Here is a 21,159-nt window from a genome sequence, read left to right as displayed (position 1 = left end):
CTGGGGGGTCACAATTGACCAGAAACCAAATTAGGCCAGTCACATAAATACTGTGGCTACAAGGGCAGGTTAGAGGTTGGGTATTCTGTGGCGAGTGACTCACATCCTGTCTCCCCAAAGCCTTTCCCTCACCTACAAGGCACAAGTAAGGAGTGTGATGCAATACTGTCCACTTGCCTGGATGAGTGCAGCTCCAACAAACACTCAACAACATCCAGGACAAAGCAGCCCGCTTGATTGGCACACCATTCACCACCTTAAACATTCACTCCCTCCACCACCGGTGCACCGTGGCTGCAGTGTGTACCATCTACAAGATGCACTGCAGCAACTCGCTAAGGCTTCTTCAACACCTCCCAAACCAGCTAGAGGCGCATGAGAACACCATCACCTCCCAGTTCCCCTCCAAGTCACACACCATCCTGACTTGGAAATATATTGCCGTTCCTTCATCGTCGCTGGGTCAAAATCCTGGCACTCCCTACATAACAGCACTGTGGGAGAACCTTCACCACATGGATTGCAGCAGTTCAAGAAGGTGGCTCACCACCACCTGCTCAAGGGCAACCAGGGATGGGAAATAAATGCTGGCCTTGCCCGCAACACCCACATCCCGTGAATGAATAACATTAAAAAAATCCCCTGCTATAACATTCAGTCGCCACCCTCCAACTGGTCCAGGAGAGCAGCCCATGTTGACCAACTGTACAATGTCTCTCTCTCCAAAGGGAAGTATCTGGATCCCTGGAACAGATGCTCTTCAGCAGAACAGGCCTGTTTTGGTAGCTTATAAAAAATTAATGCCAGAAATAAAACAAACAGAAAATACTGGAAACATACTCAGTCAAATGCTGCCTTGATGTCAATAGCAGCCCTCTAACCTGTCCTCTTTAGCTCGTTCATCCATGTCTGGATCAAGGGTGTGATGAGGTCTGGAGCCAAGCAGTCTGGCTGAACCAAAACTGAGCAGTGAGAAGGTTATTGGTGAGTAGGTGTAGTTTGATGACGCCTTTCATCACTTCACTGATATTTGGGAGTAGGCTGGTAGGGCAGTAATTGGCCTATTATTAGGGGAAAATGGACAGGACATACCTGGGCAATCTTCCATGTTGATGGTCAGAACTCTTCAACTAGGAGGAAAGGCAGGTTTACATTTGGAGTGGAGACCCCCTGTCAGTTTATGATGAAGTGTCTCCACCTAGAAATTGAGCCTTTTCAGCTCTCCCCACGAGGCTCTGCTAGTGCAGGCACTGTGTAACTAAACACAGACCAGTGAGTCAGAGGTTTGATTTCTGGTCTGTTGAGTTAGCTTCTGTCAATTGCAGAGGCTGGATGAGAACTACAATTGGTCCCAGATTCCCTGGGATAGGGGGATAAAATCAGTCCGGATTCCCAATCCTAATCACTATTCAGTGACCTCTGTTGATGCCCCTCACCCTAAATAACCTGGTGACATTGCGTGGGCTCTGATATGAAGAATATCTGCATGGGCTAGGGTACCAGAGGGTGCCCCAAACCCATGGGCCTGTACCCCAGCAAGCGTCAGCATGCTCAGGATAGGACGACACTTTGGGGGGTGGGAACTTTTGAGGTGCTGGCGGATCAGATCTGCCGTGTATTTCCAATATTCTCTGTGTCTAATTTTGGTAGACCAAGAGCACCATGTTCAGGAAGCTGAGGATTCACGACTAAACACAGACCCATGCTATTTCCAAAGTGGGTGGGTATCACAGGCTACCCAAGAAAAAGAGCCCTTTAATGCACAACTATTTGAAATTCACTTTTAAAAAGTAAACCGAGGAAAATGGATTTTCATCCCAGTCCCGTGACGAAAGGCCAATGGGTGGGTGGCAGCAATCCAGCATGTCACTCAGACCTCGACATCAAAATATGTTAAAGGCATATTGCCCCATTCTGATCCTTCCCAACAGTACAACGGCAAAATCGCTCTCCAGCAGCATGGAGAATGCAGAGAATGAAGAACGATCTCCTCTTAGAGTTACATGGAAATTACAATATGGAAACGGGCCGCTCGACTCAACTAGTCCCTGTTGGTGTTTATCCTCCACATAAGCTTTATTTCCATTTTCCTCCAACTACCCATCTAACTTATTCTTAAATATTGACACGGTCTCTGCTTCAATCACTAACTCAAACAGTGCATTCCACAGCTTCACAATCCTCTGTAGAAAAGTTTCTCTTGCTCACTGTCCTGATTTCTTACATTTAATTTCGTATCTGTATCCAATCATTCTAGACCCCTCTGTTTGTTTCTATCTACTGTTCCATCCCTTCAAAACATACTATTTACAGTACAGAAACAGGCCATTCGCCCCAACAGGTCTATGCCAGTGTTGATGCTCCACACGAGCCTCTTCCCACCCTTCATAATTTTAAATCATCTCCTGTGGAAATGTACCTTTTAAAACTGAATATAGTTACATGTGCCCCTTTTTGACAAACAAAAGAGAGTCCCGGTCCTCCCAGAAGCCTCTGCAGAAATGTCCTCGTTTCCTTCCTTAAACTCGTTAACCTTGACTAAACACTGTAAACCGTTGCTTATCTGCGTTGTAAACAAAGACCATTTACATGAGTAAAGGGAACCTTAAGCAGGCCACCTGGCCAGATGCTTGGCCACCAGATAACAGAAGAAACATATTGTACTAGCTGGAGTGCCCGGCGGTGCCGAGGGAACTCAAGAACCCTGTGCCATGTTTATAAAACTGTTGGGATTGAAGAACTCTTCCTAAGCACCCAGGAGGTGGTTCTTCAACTTCATTTTTTGTTAATGGAGATCGCCAGTCAGAAGTGGTGCGTCCAAGTCTGCTACGTTTTCTTGAGGGCATGCTGTTATGAAAAAAGAATTAAAAAAAAAAAAAAATATATATATATATATATATAAATAAATGAGTCTGTCTGTGTGGGAAGGAGAGAGAGAGGGAAAGAGAGAGAGGAAAAGAGAGAGGAAAAAAGAGAGAGGGGGACAGAGAGAGAGGGAAGGAGAGAGAGAGGGGGAAGGAGAGAGAGAGGGGGAAGGAGAGAGAGAGGGGGGGGGAAGGAGAGAGGGGGGAAGGTGAGACAGAGAGGGAAGGAGAAAGAGAGAGAGAGAGGGAAGGAGAGAGAGAGAGGGAAGGAGAGAGAGAGAGAGAGAGGAGAGAGAGAGGGAAGGAGAGAGAGAGGGAAGGAGAGAGAGAGAGGGAAGGAGAGAGGGAAGGAGAGAGAGAGGGAAGGGGAGAGAGAGGGAAGGGGAGAGAGAGGGAAGGGGAGAGAGAGGGAAGGGGAGAGAGAGGGAAGGGGAGAGAGAGGGAAGGGGAGAGAGGGGGAAGGGGAGAGAGGGGGAAGGGGAGAGAGGGGGAAGGGGAGAGAGGGGGAAGGGGAGAGAGGGGGAAGGGGAGAGAGGGGGAAGGGGAGAGAGGGGGAAGGGGGAGAGAGAGGGAAGGAGAGAGAGGGAAGGGGGAGAGAGAGGGAAGGGGGAGAGAGAGGGAAGGGGAGAGAGAGAGAGGGAAGGGGGAGAGAGAGAGAGGGAAGAGAGAGGGAAGGAGAGAGGGAAGGAGAGAGAGGGAAGGAGAGAGAGAGAGAGGGAAGGAGAGAGAGGGAAGGAGAGAGAGAGGGAAGGAGAGAGAGAGGGAAGGAGAGAGAGAGGGAGGGAAGGAGATAAAGAGAGGAAGACACCCTGGGGAAGGGGCTGGACTCCGAGCCCGGCGGGTGAAGAAGGGCGGCCACCATTTTGTGAAGTCGGCGGGAAGTTTGAATCGCGGCGGCCGAAGGAAGGCAGAAGGTGAGATTGTGGGTTTAAAATTATAAAAAAAGGATCCAGAAATGTAGGTGAAGCCGGAGGTTCTCATCGCTCGGGCTGTGTGTGTGTGTTGTGTGAGGAGACGGAGACTCCCTCCCCGCGCTCCTTCTCTCCCTCCCCCTTTCCCTCCCTCACCCTCTCCCTGCCCCTCTCTCCCTCCCCCCCTCCCTAGGGCCTTAGGCCCAGCCCGACTCACCTCAGCTGAGCTCCCGCCCGAGCGCCTCAGGCCCGGCCCAACTGACCTCAGCTGAGCTCCCGCTCCTACCCGAGCCCCCGTGCGCGGCCTAGCGCCTCAAGCCAGGCCCGACTCACCTCAGCTGAGCTCCCGCTCTGGCCCGAGCCCCCGTGCGCGGCCTAGCGCCTCAGGCCCGGCCCAAGTGAGCCCCAATGAGCTCCCGCTGCGGGCCTCCAACGCTGCTCCGCTGCTGGATTTATTTTGGGATTAGCCTGGAGCCACCAGATAACAGAAGAAACATATTGTATGAAGTAACTACATTCCAAACAATACTGATGGTCTTAATTAAATAGTCTGGAATAAATAACTACCCATTGTATTATCAAGTCTTTCTCTACGCCAGACTTTAGAAATATGTAGAAACTTAGTTAAGGATTGAAGAACTCTTTGTCCCTTTGTCTGACTAGAAAGACACATGATGAAACCATAACCTGTTTACTGTATAAATATGTTGTTAATCTGTAATTCTGCAGAGTCTCTGCTAGCCTTTGACTTAGCGGGACGCTCTCCTTGTGCAAGTAAAATAAACGAACAATCTGACGGTACTGCTTGTGTTTTAGAGTCTTACTCGAAGTCGAGATTTCGACACTCCTGATCTCCTCTGTTCTACCGAAGGCAACCCACTTTTGCAAGTCTTTCTACATATTAGACTGGTGCAGTTGAAGGCAGTTCAGAGTAGATGGAGCTTTATTCTAACCTCATCCAACAATGTCTGACGCTTAGCCAGTGCCCAAATGAGAAATGTTCCATTCCCCAACATCCCTTAGCTTGTACACAAAGTTTACTAAAAAATTTTGATATTATGGCATTGGAAACAGCACCCAGGCGATCTATCCTGTGTGCGCGTACCTCCAGGATTCATTTTGATTTCCCTGCATAAAAAAATATTCTGACCGTGCACTGTCCCAAGTTTTTGTTTTAGGGCGTACCAACGCAAGACCTTGTTGTCAGGACAGGTTCTTGTTCCTCGTGATTTCCGTAAAATTTGTCTGGAGTCTTCAAGCACTGTAAAAAGTGCAGTAAGGTGGTTATGATCAGATACAATTGCTGAATCTGATACTTCTCCAGCCAGAATGACTGCAAAACGTGCTTGGGTTCTTCTCATGGGAAAAACCAGGACTGCTTGCAGACCCTGGGGACCATAATCAGCACATTTCAAGAAGCAAGGCATCAGCAATGACATCTAGAGACAGCCTGCCTATCCTCACTAATAGCAGGGAGAGCTAGGTTGGTATGAGGTAACTAGGATATAGTCCAATCCATTGGTGTTAATCGGGATCAATCGACATCCTTTGCTTCTCAAACTGGTACCGACAATTGCGGAGGTCTCATGCAAGAAAAATAATTCCCTCTCAAGTGGTGCCAAGTAGGAAGAGTGTTCCAAAGGCTTAAGTTGGGCAGCTCACATCCATAAAGAGTGAACGGCAGCAGAATCCACGTGATGCATCACAGGCTTGAACGTCGGGCAATACCGTTGGCCTAAATGGTACAGTTGGCCCAAGTTGACTTTTAGGTTCTGACTCAGGGCAAGTGTAATGAAGAGACACCACCACAGCAGTCAGGTTTATCAACAAACAAGGCAGAAGCCACTCTTAGTTTGTCTGTAGGAAGGGGCAGGAGGAATGAAGCAAGGAAATTCTCCTTCCCAGAAAATCCTCAAGCTTCTACGGTCGAGCCAGAGCCAACTTGATGCACATTTCTTTCAAGGGAGTACAGTGATTACATCGTGGCCTGATCTAATGGTAGACTGCACCCACTGATTGTAAGACATCCAGTTTCAGTTTGTATTAAAACCAAATTCAGGTCTTTCTGATTTCCAGAACAGTATTAATGTGCTTGGACTCTCACCTAGTAAGTTGGTGCTAACAATGTTGCCTTTCTACCACGTCGGGCTCAAGTGGCCATTCCTCATCACCGTAATTAAAATGGAGTCTACTTTGACCACAGCATGATAAAAGTGAAACATTTCAAGTTGATTTTCAACCATATGAAAATCACAACAAAGCATCACTATTGCAGTGCTGGGTCCACATCCAAATTCTGCAAGAATTGAGTCTACCACTTGCAAATGAGTGGAGTTGAACAGTGGAACTAGCGTGGCTCCCCCGTTAGTGGAATGGGAACAAGGCACAAGTGGCCAAGGGTTCCAACAGACTCACCAAGCAAGCGGAGGAAGACATAATATTGGTTTGTTTTAATTGCAAAGTAGCAAACAAGTATTCATCACAATTTCATACAACACAGGAAAACTTAAATTGTTTGTAAATCTTATTAAATGGTTTCCAGAAAATTTATTTCAATTGTTTTCAATTAACAATACAAGTATAGACAAGAAGTCATGTAAGGAAAAGAAAGATTTCAAGGGGGAATAAACTAAAACCTTGTTACTTGGGTCTTAAAACAAATTGTAAACTCAATAATCTGACTGACCAAATGACCATGAAGAACTGAATGAATGATGGGGACAAGCAGTGTAACATCGAGTAACCAAAGTATCTGGTGCACAAATAGAATGCCACTGTGGATACTAAGGAACATCACACTGGGATATTCTTATAGCACAGAGGTCAGTTTCTCAAAGTAAAGCTGACCACTTTAAAAAAAAGAAATTACAGCAATTGTGGGATTACCACAACTGGCCAACAAAAACGAGCGATATAACCATCATGGAATACATTGGTACATTTCAGAACTATGACACCCCCCGCGCCCGCCATAGACAACACCCTGAGCTGCCTGGAGTGTGCCGCGTATGCCACAAGCATGGGGAAAAACCCAGGGTTCCCTCGAATCTAGCAAAACAGTTCCCATAAGTTACTTTTAATGTGTGGAAAATCCTGTTCTGTTCCTTGGGTAAATAATGAACCAATTTTTGTGAATAATAAACATTAAACTTTATTTTACGGGCATGATTTCACTGTCAAAAAATAAAAGTTCATGAGTAAAGATCCAAAGTAACAGTGATGTGCATTGTGATCCAGAAGTATTCTGAAGACATGCTACGGTTTTATGAAGATTACATGCACACAAAGCCAGTAAGGTCTTTTCTTGGTGAGTGTGTTTTTGGACACGCAGTGTCCTGAAAAGCTACTGAAATCACATGAACTCATCAGTATTGGACCGTTTCTATCTGAACTTCTACTACAATTGCAAGAATAAAACCAAGACCTCTTAATTATATTAAAAAGTACACACACGGACAAAATACAAATTTGGCAATTTAGATTTCTGGTTTCCAAAAATGCCTCAGTGCATTTCAGACTTGCACTTCGAGGAAACTCTTCCAAATCAAAGATGTGATTTTTTTTTTTTTTAAATGGAGAGGGGGGAATAAAGGTGATGAAGGGACCAGGTTTATTTGTAGCAGTTGCATTTTCTCCTGATGAATCCTATTTGGTGGTTTAGCAAGAAATGGGCAGTAAATTGTTCCACCATATAAGTTAATAAAAAAAAAATACACTTTTTCTCAAACCAAACCAAGGGGGCTTCTGCGGATTAACATTTAACAAAAACAAACAATGTCAACCTTGTGGGAAGAGGGGGCGGAGGGAGAGAGGAGAGTTCCTTTGGATGCGAGTAGGGGAACTTATTCTACTGGCGAGAAACCAGCTCTTTGGACTGTTTCTCCGATCTGGCTGCAAGAGATTCTGAGCAATTTCGCCAAATGGTTGCTAGTCAATGCCACTGACAAAAATAATGACACAGTGACGAAGACAAACGTTACAATTTTAGGGCGACTTCTGCAGTAAACACCATTACTGACATGGGGGTCAAAGACTGCAAGCCAACGCAGTAACAAGTCGATATAAAACTGACTGCTGACAAAGCGGTCTCTCGCCCAAGCCACCAGATCCACTTCCTTCTATTTAAGCTCCAGTAAAATTTACCATGGACTTCAGATTCCACATTTTTAAAAAATGCAACAAAACAAATAACTCCGTATTCAAAATAAAATAGCACCCTTGTGCGAATGGAAGGAGGAACCCTAATGTTAGTGGTATAACAGCACCAGTAACATGCACACACAGTACATTCTAGGCACCTCCAGTTGCTGCCTTCAAAACCAGCTGGTTAAACTGACAAAATGTCCTCAACATCTTCAACTATCTAATATTTTTAAGTTATCGGTCACCTAGCCACTGGAATTTTTTTTCTAAGTCCAAAAACAAAACAAGAGCTCCCCTAGTCGAGTTAAACAATCAGAAAGACATCCTCTGCCCTGATTCCAAAAAGGTTTTGTCCGTTAGATTTCTCCTGCTTCTCGTTCCTCAGAGCTGTGTTCTGATTTGCCATTAGCACTCTCATAGGAACGCTTTTTCTCCTTGCGATCTTTCTCCCTCGATTTTTCTCTGTCTTGCTCTCTGGATCTGTCTCGGTCTCTGGACCTAGAAAAATGGGATAATTTTAGCTAAAGCATATTCCCAAAGTAACTGTGCAAGAACATATCTATTACCCATCAGCAGTAGCTTAATTCCACAATCTGAGGGGCAGGGGGGGTGGTGAAAGCACTGGGCTTCTATACTCAATTCATTAGGTGCTTGTCCTGCAAACTACACTGATGGGGCCATCCCACGCTAAGTTTCACTACCTACAAACCTGGAACCAAAACGAGCCTCGATTTTGTACTCCTACCCTAAAATAATTGAGCTTCAAGACTTTAATAATCATAGCAATAAGCTGAAAACAAATACCGTAGTACAAAGTAATCCGATGAGAAGAATTTAGAATTGGGAAGGTGACAGAATGAGAAGCTCATGCTCCTTCCCTGGAAGTATTTTGTTTGGAAAAGGAGTTTACCATTTTTAAACAACCTGTAATAGTTTATCCAACAAATTTCCAAATGAAAGAAAAAACAGATCAAGAAGAATATTTCCCCTCCTCATACCACAGAAGGTATGTACCCCATCCCAATTTTGTAATATCAGTTCTCAATAGAGCTACATGGCTGTTCATTTTTTTGGGGAGAGGGGGAGCCAATTCCCAACACAGGTCCACCATACTCCAGGGTACGGTTGGTGACTGACTAGCCAGGTTAGCTCACGAATAGAAGCTTGGGGAAGCTACACCCGTCGACGGGGAGACTGTGATTTCTCCTACTCGCTCTGGATGTGCCTGGAAGCCAATGGCCTACAGTAGAGTGGTCTCAGCTGGACAGGCAAGTAGGAAGCTTACCTGTGCTGGTAGGCTGCCGTTTTAGGCAATTTAATTCCAGCAGATTTACCAGGATGTTGCCAGAATTTTAGCTATGAGGCTGGGGTTGTTTTGTTTGGAACAGAGGAGGCTGGGGGGAGACTTGATTGAGGTGTATAAAATTATGAGGGGCCTAGATAGAGTGGATTGGAAGGACCTAGTTCCCTTAGCAGAAGGGTCAATAACCAGGGGGCATAAATTTAAAGTAATTGGTTGAAGGATTAGTGGGGAGTTGAGGAGAACTTTTTTCACCCAGAGGGTGGTGGGGGTCTGGAACTCACGGCCTGAAAGGCTGGTAGAGGCAGAGAGCCTCATCACATTTAAAAAGTACTTGGATATTCACTTGAAATGCTGTAACTTACAGGACTACGACCAAGAGCTGGAAAGTGGGATTAGGCTGGATAGCGCTTTCTCGGCTGGCACAGACATGATGGGCCGAAAGGCCTCCTTCTGTGCCATAAATTTCTATGATTCAGTACACCCGGGAGTCTCTAAGCACCTTAAAAGGGCAGTTAGGGAAGGGAAATAGAGACACTGACTGGACAAGGAATGAAGCATCTGATTGCCCTGAGAAGAATATGGTTCTAGACAACACATGCACGATTTGGTGGATTGTCAAGGAAATAAAACAGGAGACACGCCAAATGAAAAAATGAAAGTAGAAGGAAGATGAAAGAGTGACGCCAAGAAATGCTACCGTACCAACCTGAAATACAATACAGGGAATTTATGGGTAAATTTATTGATTTTAGGAGAATTATTTATTTCTTTATGTCTTACATTGTTATTTATTATTGCTTATCACAGAATCACAGAAACCCCACAGTGCAGATAGAGGCCATTTCAGCCCATCGAGCCTGCACCGACACATATCCCACCCGATCCCCGTAACCCCTACACCAACACATATCCCACCCTATCCCTGTAACCCCACGTATTTAATCCCCCTAACACTAAGGGTCAATTTATCATAGCCAATCAACCTAACTCGCACATCTTTGGATGTCATAAATAAAAAATGGTAACCAGAACCAGTTTGAAAAAAATAAATTGAACAATGTGGCTGGTCAAAACTGAAGTCTTTCAGAAGATATTGTTTTTCTGTGGATTTGACATTCAACACGGTTAAATTGCTTATTTCAGCCAATGGAAAAGAATGGCATGATCTTCTCTGCTTTGGATGTTTGATTGCGACCCACAGATTTCATGTGTGAGACAGTGATGCCAGACTTTTATTATATTAATAGAGTTCAGTCATATTGGCAATGTAATTTGGAAACATTAAGCGACGTACTTTCTTTTGGAGCTTTTCTCTCTGCTCCGGTCTCTGTCTCGCTCTCTGTCCTTTGAGCTATGCCTGCTGCGCTGGTGGCTGCGGCTTCTGCTTCTACTTCCAGATCGAGACTTGCGCCGGCGGCGCCGGTCCCGAGACCGGGAGCGGGAACGTTTGCGCCGGTCATGGGATGCAGACCTGGATCGATGTCGGCGGCGCTCCCTTGATCTTGATCTGTAAAAATAATTTCCCCCCCAATTATTCTCCCTTTCATCAGTCGTTGTTTAGATAGTTCCGAGAGAATGTCCACCAAGAACTAGCCAAATCTTCCCTCCTGCCCTATCCACTACAATGCTCATGAACTATGTCTTCTACACTCATTACTAGAAGATATTCTCCATTGGTTCATTATCCTGTCAGTGCCAGTCCATAGGCTGTGTGCACATAGGGAGGAAAAAGCAGGCTGCACCAGGACTCAGAACCCAGTGCAAAAGCCACCTATAAAACAAACGTGAACATCGGTTTACAGGTACTTGACAATTCTTATGGTTGAATAATTGTCTTAAGGATAGGCAGGAGTGTTATACTTGCTATGACAAGTTTGCAGTTAGGGCAAATGGAATAGCTTCAAAAGGCCTACTGAGGAACATGCAGGACAAATGCATAACCAAGATTAGCCAAAAAAGGACACTAAATGGATTATTAAATAAAATAAAGAAATAAAATGAGCTTTACAAAGGCAGCATTGAGAAGGGTGAGGGTATGCGCTGGGAAGAATAAAAGGAAACTTCAGAAGCATGCCAAAAGGGCATTTGGAGAGGCAAAGATGGAACTGGAAATAAATATAGCCAGAGACACTAAATGCAACAGCAAGAAATTCTACCAGCACTGTAATTGCGAGAATAGAAGTGCCAATTTCGAAAAATTCTACATTGATCAACTAAGATGGGCTCAATTATCTCCTTCATCTGTATGTATCTTGTGATCTAGTGTGACACATAGCTTATTACAGTGCAGAATGGAATTGCAATAAAATAAATGACTCAATTTCTTTAATACAGTGCACCATTACAATATATACTAAATTTGAGTATATTGATTTTTTGTTCAAGTGCAACATAACTATTAAAGCTAGAAAATTTCATCCTCCGCCTCAATTCCCTCTAGATTTGTACATCTCATCTTTATAATAAACTAATATTCCAGCAAGCCAGTGTTGTTAACACACTAATAATACCCATTAACTATACATTTAGAATGTTAAAAATGTCACTGTAAACCTACCCAGAACTCAGTTAAACAGTAGAGAAAGCACTCTCTTAAAGAGCAACCATTTTGTACAGAAAGGATTCTTTCAAAGTATGTGCGCGCGCTCGGGACATGGGTGATGTTGGCAATGCCGCATTTATTGCCCAACCCTAGTTGTACCACTGGTGGGCCGCCGCCTTCAAACGCTGCAGTCCTTGTTGTGTTGCTGCTCCCATAATGGTGTTAGGTAGAAACCTGGGGTATTCTGACCCAGTGACAATGAAGGAACAGCGATATATGCCCGTTAGAATGGTGCATGATTAGCATGTTGTCATGGTGTTCCCCCAATGTTGCTGCTCTTGCCTTTCGCGGCGGTATAGGTCACAAAACTGGGAGGTGCTGTTGAAGTAAACTTGGCAAGTTGCTGCAGTGCATCCAGTAAATATTCCCTACTGCTGCCAGAGTGCGTCAGTGAAATTCAATAGTAGGGGTGCTGTCCCGCATGCTGTTGCATCGGCACGCATCCAAGTATTCCATCACACTCCTGATTTGAAGTTTGTAGATGGTGGAGAGGCTTTGAGGGGTATGGAGGTGAACCACTCATCCCAGAGTATCCACCTTCTGACCTGCTCTTGTAATCACAGTATTGCTAATGGTTGGTCTAGTTAAGCTTCTGGTCAATGGTGACCCTCAGGATGTTGATGATGGGGCACTCAGTGATACTGTTGCCATTGCAAGTCAGGGGGAGATAGTTGGGTTTTTCTTGTTGAAGTTACATTGTTTGGTACTTGCGTGGCATGAATGTTACCTGCCAATTGTTAGCCCAAGCCTGGATACTGTCCAGGTCCTGCTATAGGTGTTTCATTATCAGAAGTATTGTGAATGGAGCTAAATACTGTAGAATCATCAGTGAACAGCCCAACTCCTGACCTTATGACAAAGAGGTCACAGATGAAGCAGTTGAAGATGGTTGGGCCAAGGACATTGCCCCAAAGGACTTTGCCCCAAAGGACTCAGACAGTGACGTCCTGAGATTGCAATGATTGGTCTCTAAGAACTTCCTGTGTGTCAGGTGTAAGTCCAGCAACTGCTCTGCATTGATCTGAGTTTTGTTAAGTCTCCTTGGTGCCAGACGCAGTTGAAAGCTGCCTTGATGTCGAGGACAGCTACTCTCACCTCTGGCATTCAGCTTGTGTCCACGTTTAAATCAAAGTGCGATGAGGTCAGAGCCCAATAGTTCTGGGAGAATCACAAGAGAGTCTGCAAACAGGTTACTGGTGAGGAGATGTTGCTTTGATGGTCCTACTGATTACCACTTTCATCTTTTGCTGCTGATTTTAATTCATCAGGTTAGACATGTCCTACTTTTGTGGCTAGCAGTCTTCCATATAGTCCAGCAGATACCAGTGTCATAGTTGAACTGAAATAACTTGTCCAGGGAGCTGGCTAGTTCTGACGTGCAGATCTTGAGTGTTACAACTGAGATGTTATACTCCTTGCTGTGACAAATGTACTTAGCTGCTTGGATAATGTCACTTGGAGTGAACCAAATTGGCATCTATGATGGTGGGTACCTCAGGAGGAGACAAAGTAGGGTCATCCACTTGGCACTTCTGGCTGAAGGTGCTTGCAAACACTTCAGCCCGGCTCTTATATTCATGTGCTGGGCTCCACCATGTATACACACGTGAGTTCTACATATGTTAGACACTGACTCAGGCCACACGTCACATTATTTCATGGTTTCAATTTGTAATGGGGACTAGACAGTTTAATCTCACCAAGGATATCCTAACCAGATCACAATAGCACAAAGTTGTAATGATTGAACTTAGCCGCAGAGGACTGTATAAACATTGAATAAAAGTCCGAAATGTAGAGGACTTTATGGTGCGACTGAATGGCAGTACTAGATCTTCAGGTGTATTGTGCTGAAGATGGGTAGATATGACTAATGTGAGTAGGAATGAAGGTGGTATTGGCAGATGTTTGCACTTCATTGCCTGTGAAGCGCTTTGGAACGTCCTAAGGTCATAAGAACATAAGAATCAGGAGCAGCAGGAGGCCATGCGGCCCCTCGAGCCTGCTCCGCCATTCAATAAGATCATGGCTGATCTTTGACCTCAACTCCACTTTCCTGTCCTATCCCACGATTCCTCTAGAGTCCAAGGTCATGAACGGTGCTATATAAATGCAAGTTCTTTATTTTGTTTTCATTCCCTAAGCCCCAGTAGTTAGGAGTGTAACTATACAAGCTAGGATATTAAAAAAAACTCACCTCTTACGATCCCTGCTGCGAGACCGGGTCCTGTAATATTAAGGGAAGACTATTAACACTGAACACAAGTGGAAGTAATGAACCTCGTTACCTGTATCGATGATTCAAATGCTGTATAATAAAATGTTCCACTTCCCATTTTTCTGCTAATGTGCCCACTCAAGACATGGCACGCACTTAACTGTTATTCTTTACACACTTTACACAGTGTAAGAGCCCATCAAATTGTTGCATGAATGAAAAGGAGAGCACATAGAAACATAGAAGATAGGAGCAGGCCATTCGGCCCCTCGAGCCTGCTCCGCCATTTAATGAGATCATGGCTGATCATCCAAATTCAGTACCCTGTCCCTGCTTTCTCCCCATATCCCTTGATCCCTTTAGCCTTAAGAAATATATCTAACTCCTTCTTGAATATATTTAATGAATTGGCCTCAACTGTCTTGTGGTAGAGAATTCCACAGGTTCACCACTCTCTGGGTGAAGAAATTCCTCCTCATCTCTGTCCTAAATGGCTTACCCCTTATCCTTAGACTGTGACCCCTGGTTCTGGACTCCCCCGCCATCAGGAACATCCTTCCTGCATCTAGTCTGTCTAGTCCCGTTAGAACTTTGTTTCAATGAGATCCCCTCTCATTCTTCTAAACTCTAGCAAGTATAAGCCCAATCGACCCAATCTCTCCTCATACGTCATTCCTGCCATCCCAGGTATCAGTCTGGTGAATCTTCGCTGCACTCCCTCCATGGCAAGAACATCCTTCCTCAGATAAGGCGGTCAAAACTGCACACAATACTCAAGATGTGGTCTCACCAAGGTCCTGTACAACTGCAGCAAGACATCCTTGTTCCTGTACTCGAAACCTCTCGTTATGAAGGCCAACATACCATTTGCCTTCTTAACCGCCTGCTGCACCTGCATGCTTACCTTCAGCGACTGGTGCACAAGGACACCCAGGTCTCGTTGCACTTCCCCTTCTCCCAATCTATTGCCATTCAGATAATAATCTGTCTTCCTGTTTTTGCCACCAAAGTGGATAACCTCGCATTTATCCACATTATGCTGCATCTGCCATATCGCCCAACCTGTCCAAATCATACTGGAGTTTCTCTGCATACTCCTCACAGCACACACGCCCACCCAGCTTTGTGTCGTCTGCAAACTTGGAGATATTACATCTAGTTCCCTCGTCTAGATCATTTAATATATATTGTGAATAACTGGGGTCCTAGCACCGATCCCTGCGGTACCCCACTAGTCACTGCCTTCCACTCGGAAAAAGACCCGTTTATTCCAACTCTCTGCTTCCTGTCTGCCAACCAGTTTTCTATCCAAGTCAGTACCTTACCTCCAATCCCATGTGCTTTAACTTTGCACGCTAGTCTCTTATGCGGGACCTTATCGAAAGCCTTCTGAAAGTCCAAATACACCACATCCACTGGTTCTCCCTTATCTATTCTACCAGTTACATCCTCAAAAATTTCCAGTAGATTAGTCAAGCATGATTTACCTTTTGTAAATCCATGTTGACTTTGTCCAATCCTGTCACTGTTTTCCAAGTGCTCTGCTATTACATCTTTTATAATGGACTCTAGCATTTTTCCCCACTACCGATGTCAGGCTCCTCCCCAAGGGGCCTCGCACAACAAGATTGCTAATTAATCCTTTCTCATTACATAATACCCCGTTTTTTCTCTACCACCTTTTTTGAATAGTGGGGTTACATTAGCTACCCTCCAATCCATGGGAACTGTTCCAGAGTCTATAGAATTTTGGAAGATGACCAGCAATGCATCTACTATTTCTAGGGCCACTTCCTTAAGTACCCTAGGATGTAGATTATCAGGCCCTGGGGATTTATCGGCCGTCAATCCCGTCAATTTCCTTAACACCATTTCCCTACAAATACTGATTTCATTCAGTTCCTCCCTCTCATTAGGCCCTATGTTCCCTGACATCTCTGGGAGTTTATTTGTGTCCTCCTTTTTGAAGACAGAATCAAAGTATGTATTTAATTGGTCTGCCATGTCTTTGTTCCCCATTATAAATTCCCCTAATTCTGACTGCAAGGGACCTACGTTTGACTTTACCAATCTTTTTCTCTTCACATATCTATAGAAGCTTTTACAGTCAGTTTTTATGTTCCCTGAAAGCTTACTCTCATACTCTATTTCCCCCCTCTTAATTAATCCCTTTGTCCTCCTTTGCTGAATCCTAAACTGCTCCCAATCCTCAGGTTTGCTGCTTTTTCTGGCCAATTTATATGTCCTCTCCTTGGATCTTATGCTACCCCTAATTTCCCTTGTTAGCCAATGTTGAGTCACCTTTTTTGTTTTATTTTTATGCCAAACAGGGATAACAAATTCTGTAGTTCATCCATGCGATCTTTAAATGTTTGCCATTGCCTATTCACCGTCAACCCTTTAAGTAACATTCCCCAATCCAGCCTAGCCAACTCGCACCTCATACCATCGTAGTTTCCTTTATTTAAATTCAGTACCCAAGTTTCTGAATCAACTACTTCACTCTCCATCTTGATGAAGAATTCTATCATATTATGATCGCTCCTCCCCAAGGGGCCTCGCACAACAAGATTGCTAATTAATCCTTTCTCATTACATAATACCCAGTCTAAGATGGCCTGATCTCTAGTTGGTTCCTCGACATATGGGTCCAGGAAACCATCCCGTATACACTCTAGGAATTCCTCTTCCACAGTATTGCTACTAATTTGGTTAGACCAATCTATATGTAGATTAAAGCGCAGACTGATGGGCAGCACGGTGGCATAGTGGTTAGCACTGTTGCCTCACAGCACCAGGGACCCGGGTTCGAATCCGGCCTCGGGCGACTGTCTGTGTGGAGTTTGCACATTCTCCCCGTGTTTGCGTGGGTTTTCTCCGGGTGCTCCGGTTTCCTCCCACAGTCCAAAGATGTGCGGGTTAGGTTGATTGGCTATGATAAATTGACCCTTAGTGTTAGGGGGATTAAATACGTGGGGTTACGGGGATAGGGTGGGATATGTGTTGGTGTAGGGGTTACGGGGATCGGGTGGGACATGTGTCGGTGCAGGCTCGATGGGCCGAAATGGCCTCTATCTGCACTGTGGGGTTTCTGTGATTTCTGTGAAAACAGCAATGGTGTAAATGGCCTGTGTAAGTTTTTAAAACAGTGGTATAATGGTGCTTTCAGACATTTCATCTACATGTTTTAAGATGCAATAAATTCAAGTCTTTCTTTCATGACAAAGGTATAAAGTCAAACATGGGGAGAACTGGACCCTACTGCACAAGTCTGTAAAAATACTGTATGCAGCGCTTCCACTCCTGATAAAAGTATCCCAGTGGGTGCAGAGTGTTGCCCTGGTCTACATGTGAGGAAGACCGAAATGGCTGCCAGGTGGGATTTCATCTTTTGGATGAAACTTTAAACCAAGGTCCCGCCTGCCCTTTCAGGTGGTTCTAAAAGGTCCCATGGCACTATGAGCAGGGCAGTCCTGCCAATATTTATCCCTCAACCAACATAACTAAAACAGAATATCGGGTCATGTATCTCAGTGTGGTTTGGGGGATCTTTGTGTGCAAATTGTCTGCCATGTTTCCCCACATAACAGTGACTACACTTCAAAGGTACTTCATTGGCTGTGAAGAGATTTGGGACGTTCTGAGGTCATGACAGGTGCTATAGAAATGCAAGTCCTTTTCTTTTTCTCTCTCATTCCCACATGATAATCAACACCATCGAACCCACAGTATAAAAATGAGATATTTAAAAAACTATTTCCAACTGGAAAACAGCTCTAGATGACAAAAAAGGATATGAATTCTTGGCCTTGGGTGTTCATAAATTTTGAATCCCTGGTCTAACAATTAGCAATTTAAACCTTACATTTAAATGAATAAAACACAATGTTAGAAACTTAATAATCAAAAAGGCTAATGGAATGTTGACCTTTATCTCAAGGGGGGTTTGAATACAAGTGAGGAAATGATGCTTCAGTTGGACAGAGCCTTGGGTCAGACCCCATCTGGAGAACTGCCTTTACGATTACCTTTCGTACATGTGCATTAGCTTTTAGTGATTTGTGTATAGGGGCACCCAAATCCCTTCGCTTCTCCATAGTTCTTAGTCAGCTGCATTTAGAAAATGTTCTGATTTGTCTTTCTTGGATCCAAAGTGGATGACCTCACACTTCCCCCAAATTGAACTCCATCTGCCACGGTTTTGAGAAAGTGGTTAAAAAAGCATACGGGATTCTGGGCAATATAAGTAGAGGCATAGAGTACAAAGGCAAGGAAGTTATCATGAACCTTTATAAAACACAGGTTCAGCCTCAACTGGAGAACTGGGTCCAATTCTGGGCACCGCACTTTAGGAAAGATGTGAAGGCCTTAGAGAGGGTGCAGAAAAGATTTACAAGAACGGTTCCAGGGATGAGGGACTTCAGTTAAGTGGATAGACTGGAGAAGTTGGGGTTGTTCTCCTTGGAGCAGAGAAGGTGGAGAGGAGATTTGATAGAGGTGTTCAAAATCATGAGGGGTGTGGACAGAGCAGATAGGGACGAGCTGAAGTGCTCCTGCAGAGAGCCGTCACAGGCTCAACAGGCTGAATGGCCTCCTGTGCTGTAACCATTCTATGATTCCTCCTACCTCTACACCAATTACCAATCTGTGTGACAGGGTCACTTCCAATTCCGCGCACTTTTAATATTTTCTAATAATCTTCTATGCAGAACCTTATCAAATGCCTTCTGGAAGGCGATATAGGTAACATCCATAGACACTCCTCTATACACCAGGTTAGTGGCCTCTTCAAAAAATCCAACTAGATTAGTCAGACATTACCTGCACTTCATAAATCCACACTGACTTGGATAGGTGAAGAAAATGTGGACTGGGAGTAAAAGAGACTAAGTAATGGTACAAGACCGGAATTAAGTTAGGAAGCACACATCGAAAGGAGAGATGCAATCAGGATCAAAGGCCTTTTTCGATTCTATTGACCAGGGAATTAAAAGACATTGGAGGAATAAAATTTGAGGATAGTCATAATTATAGAACATGATGGTACAGGAACATTAGAATCAGGCTAGTGGTGAAGAAAACAGTTATAATCATCAGAGTGAAAGGAGGCAGCAATAGGACTAAACTGACAGACGAGAAAGATACTACAGGAAACTTCGCGATATCCGGCACCGACGGGACCGAGCTGCTGCCGATCTATCAAAACTTCCGGATAGACCAGCGCTAATGTTGAAGGATATGGAGGTTTTCATCTCCGTATCTGGCAACAAACACTGTTGCTTAGCAACAGCTTGTAAACACTTGGCCCGTACCTTGGAAGCGTCTCTGAAGCTGTTGCTAAGCTACAGAGACGCTTTCCAGAGCCTGACTGTTAAAGAAAAAAAACCTAACCAAAACGGCTGCTGATTTCTGCCGTTAGATCGAGGTTGCCGGACATACAACCTCCGGATAAACCAAAGTTTCCTGTATATAGCCACATTGGCAATATGGTCCTCTAGTCATATTTCAATATAGTCAAAATAAAAGGGATACCAACATTTATGGAGAAAATTGAAGCGATGATTCTTTGCACAGAAAGAGTTCACAGTTGTTCATCTCATAAGTATTTAAAAAACACGAGCCACTAACTTTCTTTTCATTCGTTCTTCCTTTTCCCGCTCCTCTCTTCTCTTCAGACGTTCCTGAGTCCTTTTCTCCTGTTTCTCAGCAACAAGTTTCTGCAGGAAAAAGAAAAATAGGATTGCACTTCAGTAACCAAATTACTTAATGAACAGGTGGACTAAATCAAGACAATCCCTAAAGGATGTGCAGATGTGCCAAGGTGCACAGCCTCTAATGCTACACCACTGATTCTCGAGTTAGCAAGTTTCACTGCAAGATTCAAACATTGCACTGAAAAGTGCATCAACTGATGGCATAACCTGGACAACATACAAAGAAAAAAAAAAAGATAATCCAAACTGACTCTTTGGACGTTTGTCTAACCCAGCTTTGGTTGTGGCCATGAAAGGAAGGACATTTCTAGATTTGCACGAATAAAATTTTACATCGTATAGGTCTCCCAAACCCGAAGGGGTCACACACGCAGAGCGTTTGTCACACTTGCCCAACTGGCTCAAGTATACTCAAAACAGATCACAATTAAACAGCTATGGAACCTATCAAAGTAAAATTAACAAGGAGATACAAAAATTACCATTCAAAAATCAATGACCAATCAACAAGCGGCTACCAATTAAAAAAAAACTAGCAAGGGAACCAATTAAATCACGCGAGATGTTTTTTTCTCAATCCCATAGGCCCCAAGTTGTTTTCTCATTCAACCAACTATATACACCATCTCTCCAGATCAAAAAAATTCCATGACCCATTACTCTGAATTTGTTTTCTATTCTTTAACCAACCCATGCTTGTACACTCCCGTTAATACTGTGCAATTTAATTCCATCAATACACCTCCTACGTGGCCTCCTGTAAACCCATGTACACAATGGCCACAGTATTTTCTTTAATACACATTCTTATTTCCTCAAAGCACTCCAATTGGTCAGACATGACCAATCCCAATATGTTACACATGGTTTCTCCCTTTTCAAACAAGAAGTTACATTGGCAACCTGCCAGCCCTCAGGCACAACGTCCATATTAAAAAAAAAATTGTTAACAGGATACAGGATGTGGGCGTCGCCGGCAAGGCCAGCATTTATTGCCCATTCCTAATTACCCTCGAGAAGGTGGTGGTGAGCCGCCTTCATGAACCGCTGCAGTCCGTGAGGTGAAGGTACTCCCACAGTGCTGTTAGGGAAGGAGTTCCAGGATTTTGACTCAGTGACGATGAAGGAACGGCGCTATACTTCCAAGTCAGGATGGTGTGTGACGGAGGTAGTGGTGTTCCCATGCACCTGTTGTCCTTGTCCTTCTAGGTGGAAGAGGTCGCGGGTTTGGGAGGTGCTGTTGAAGAAGCCTTGGCGAGTTGCTGCAGTGCATCTTGTAGATGGTACACACTGCAGACAGATTACGCCGGTGGTGGAGGGAGTGAATGTTTAAAAGACAGTAGTCACTGACTTTTATCAGCATTCTAGGATGTGTACCATGAGGGCCAGGTGCCGTTTTCACCA

The 21,159-nt window shown here is 44.3% G+C and overlaps 1 protein-coding gene across 6 annotated transcripts in view; it reads right to left on the bottom strand.

Annotated features, from left to right (window-relative positions):
- Nucleotides 1-6,204: 6,204 nt before the first annotated feature.
- LOC147098769 (putative RNA-binding protein Luc7-like 2) overlaps nucleotides 6,205-21,159 on the bottom strand; it is a 76,898-nt gene continuing 61,943 nt past the window's right edge. For all 6 annotated transcript variants that reach the window (XM_085969441.1, XM_085969439.1, XM_085969442.1 and 3 more), the window contains 4 exons: nucleotides 19,670-19,758; nucleotides 14,021-14,050; nucleotides 10,516-10,728; nucleotides 6,205-8,416 (listed from right to left, as the gene is read on the bottom strand). In XM_085969441.1, the coding sequence (XP_085825567.1) occupies nucleotides 8,275-8,416; nucleotides 10,516-10,728; nucleotides 14,021-14,050; nucleotides 19,670-19,758 (474 nt within the window). In that variant the 3' untranslated portion in view covers nucleotides 6,205-8,274. The remainder of the gene's footprint in view (nucleotides 8,417-10,515; nucleotides 10,729-14,020; nucleotides 14,051-19,669; nucleotides 19,759-21,159) is intronic.

The sequence above is a fragment of the Somniosus microcephalus genome, chromosome 28 (assembly GCF_052327205.1).
Source record: "Somniosus microcephalus isolate GS21.2 chromosome 28, FLI_Smic_1.0, whole genome shotgun sequence".
In the NCBI taxonomy this organism is placed as follows: Eukaryota; Metazoa; Chordata; class Chondrichthyes; order Squaliformes; family Somniosidae; genus Somniosus; species Somniosus microcephalus.
This window is presented reverse-complemented; position numbering and strand designations above follow the sequence as displayed.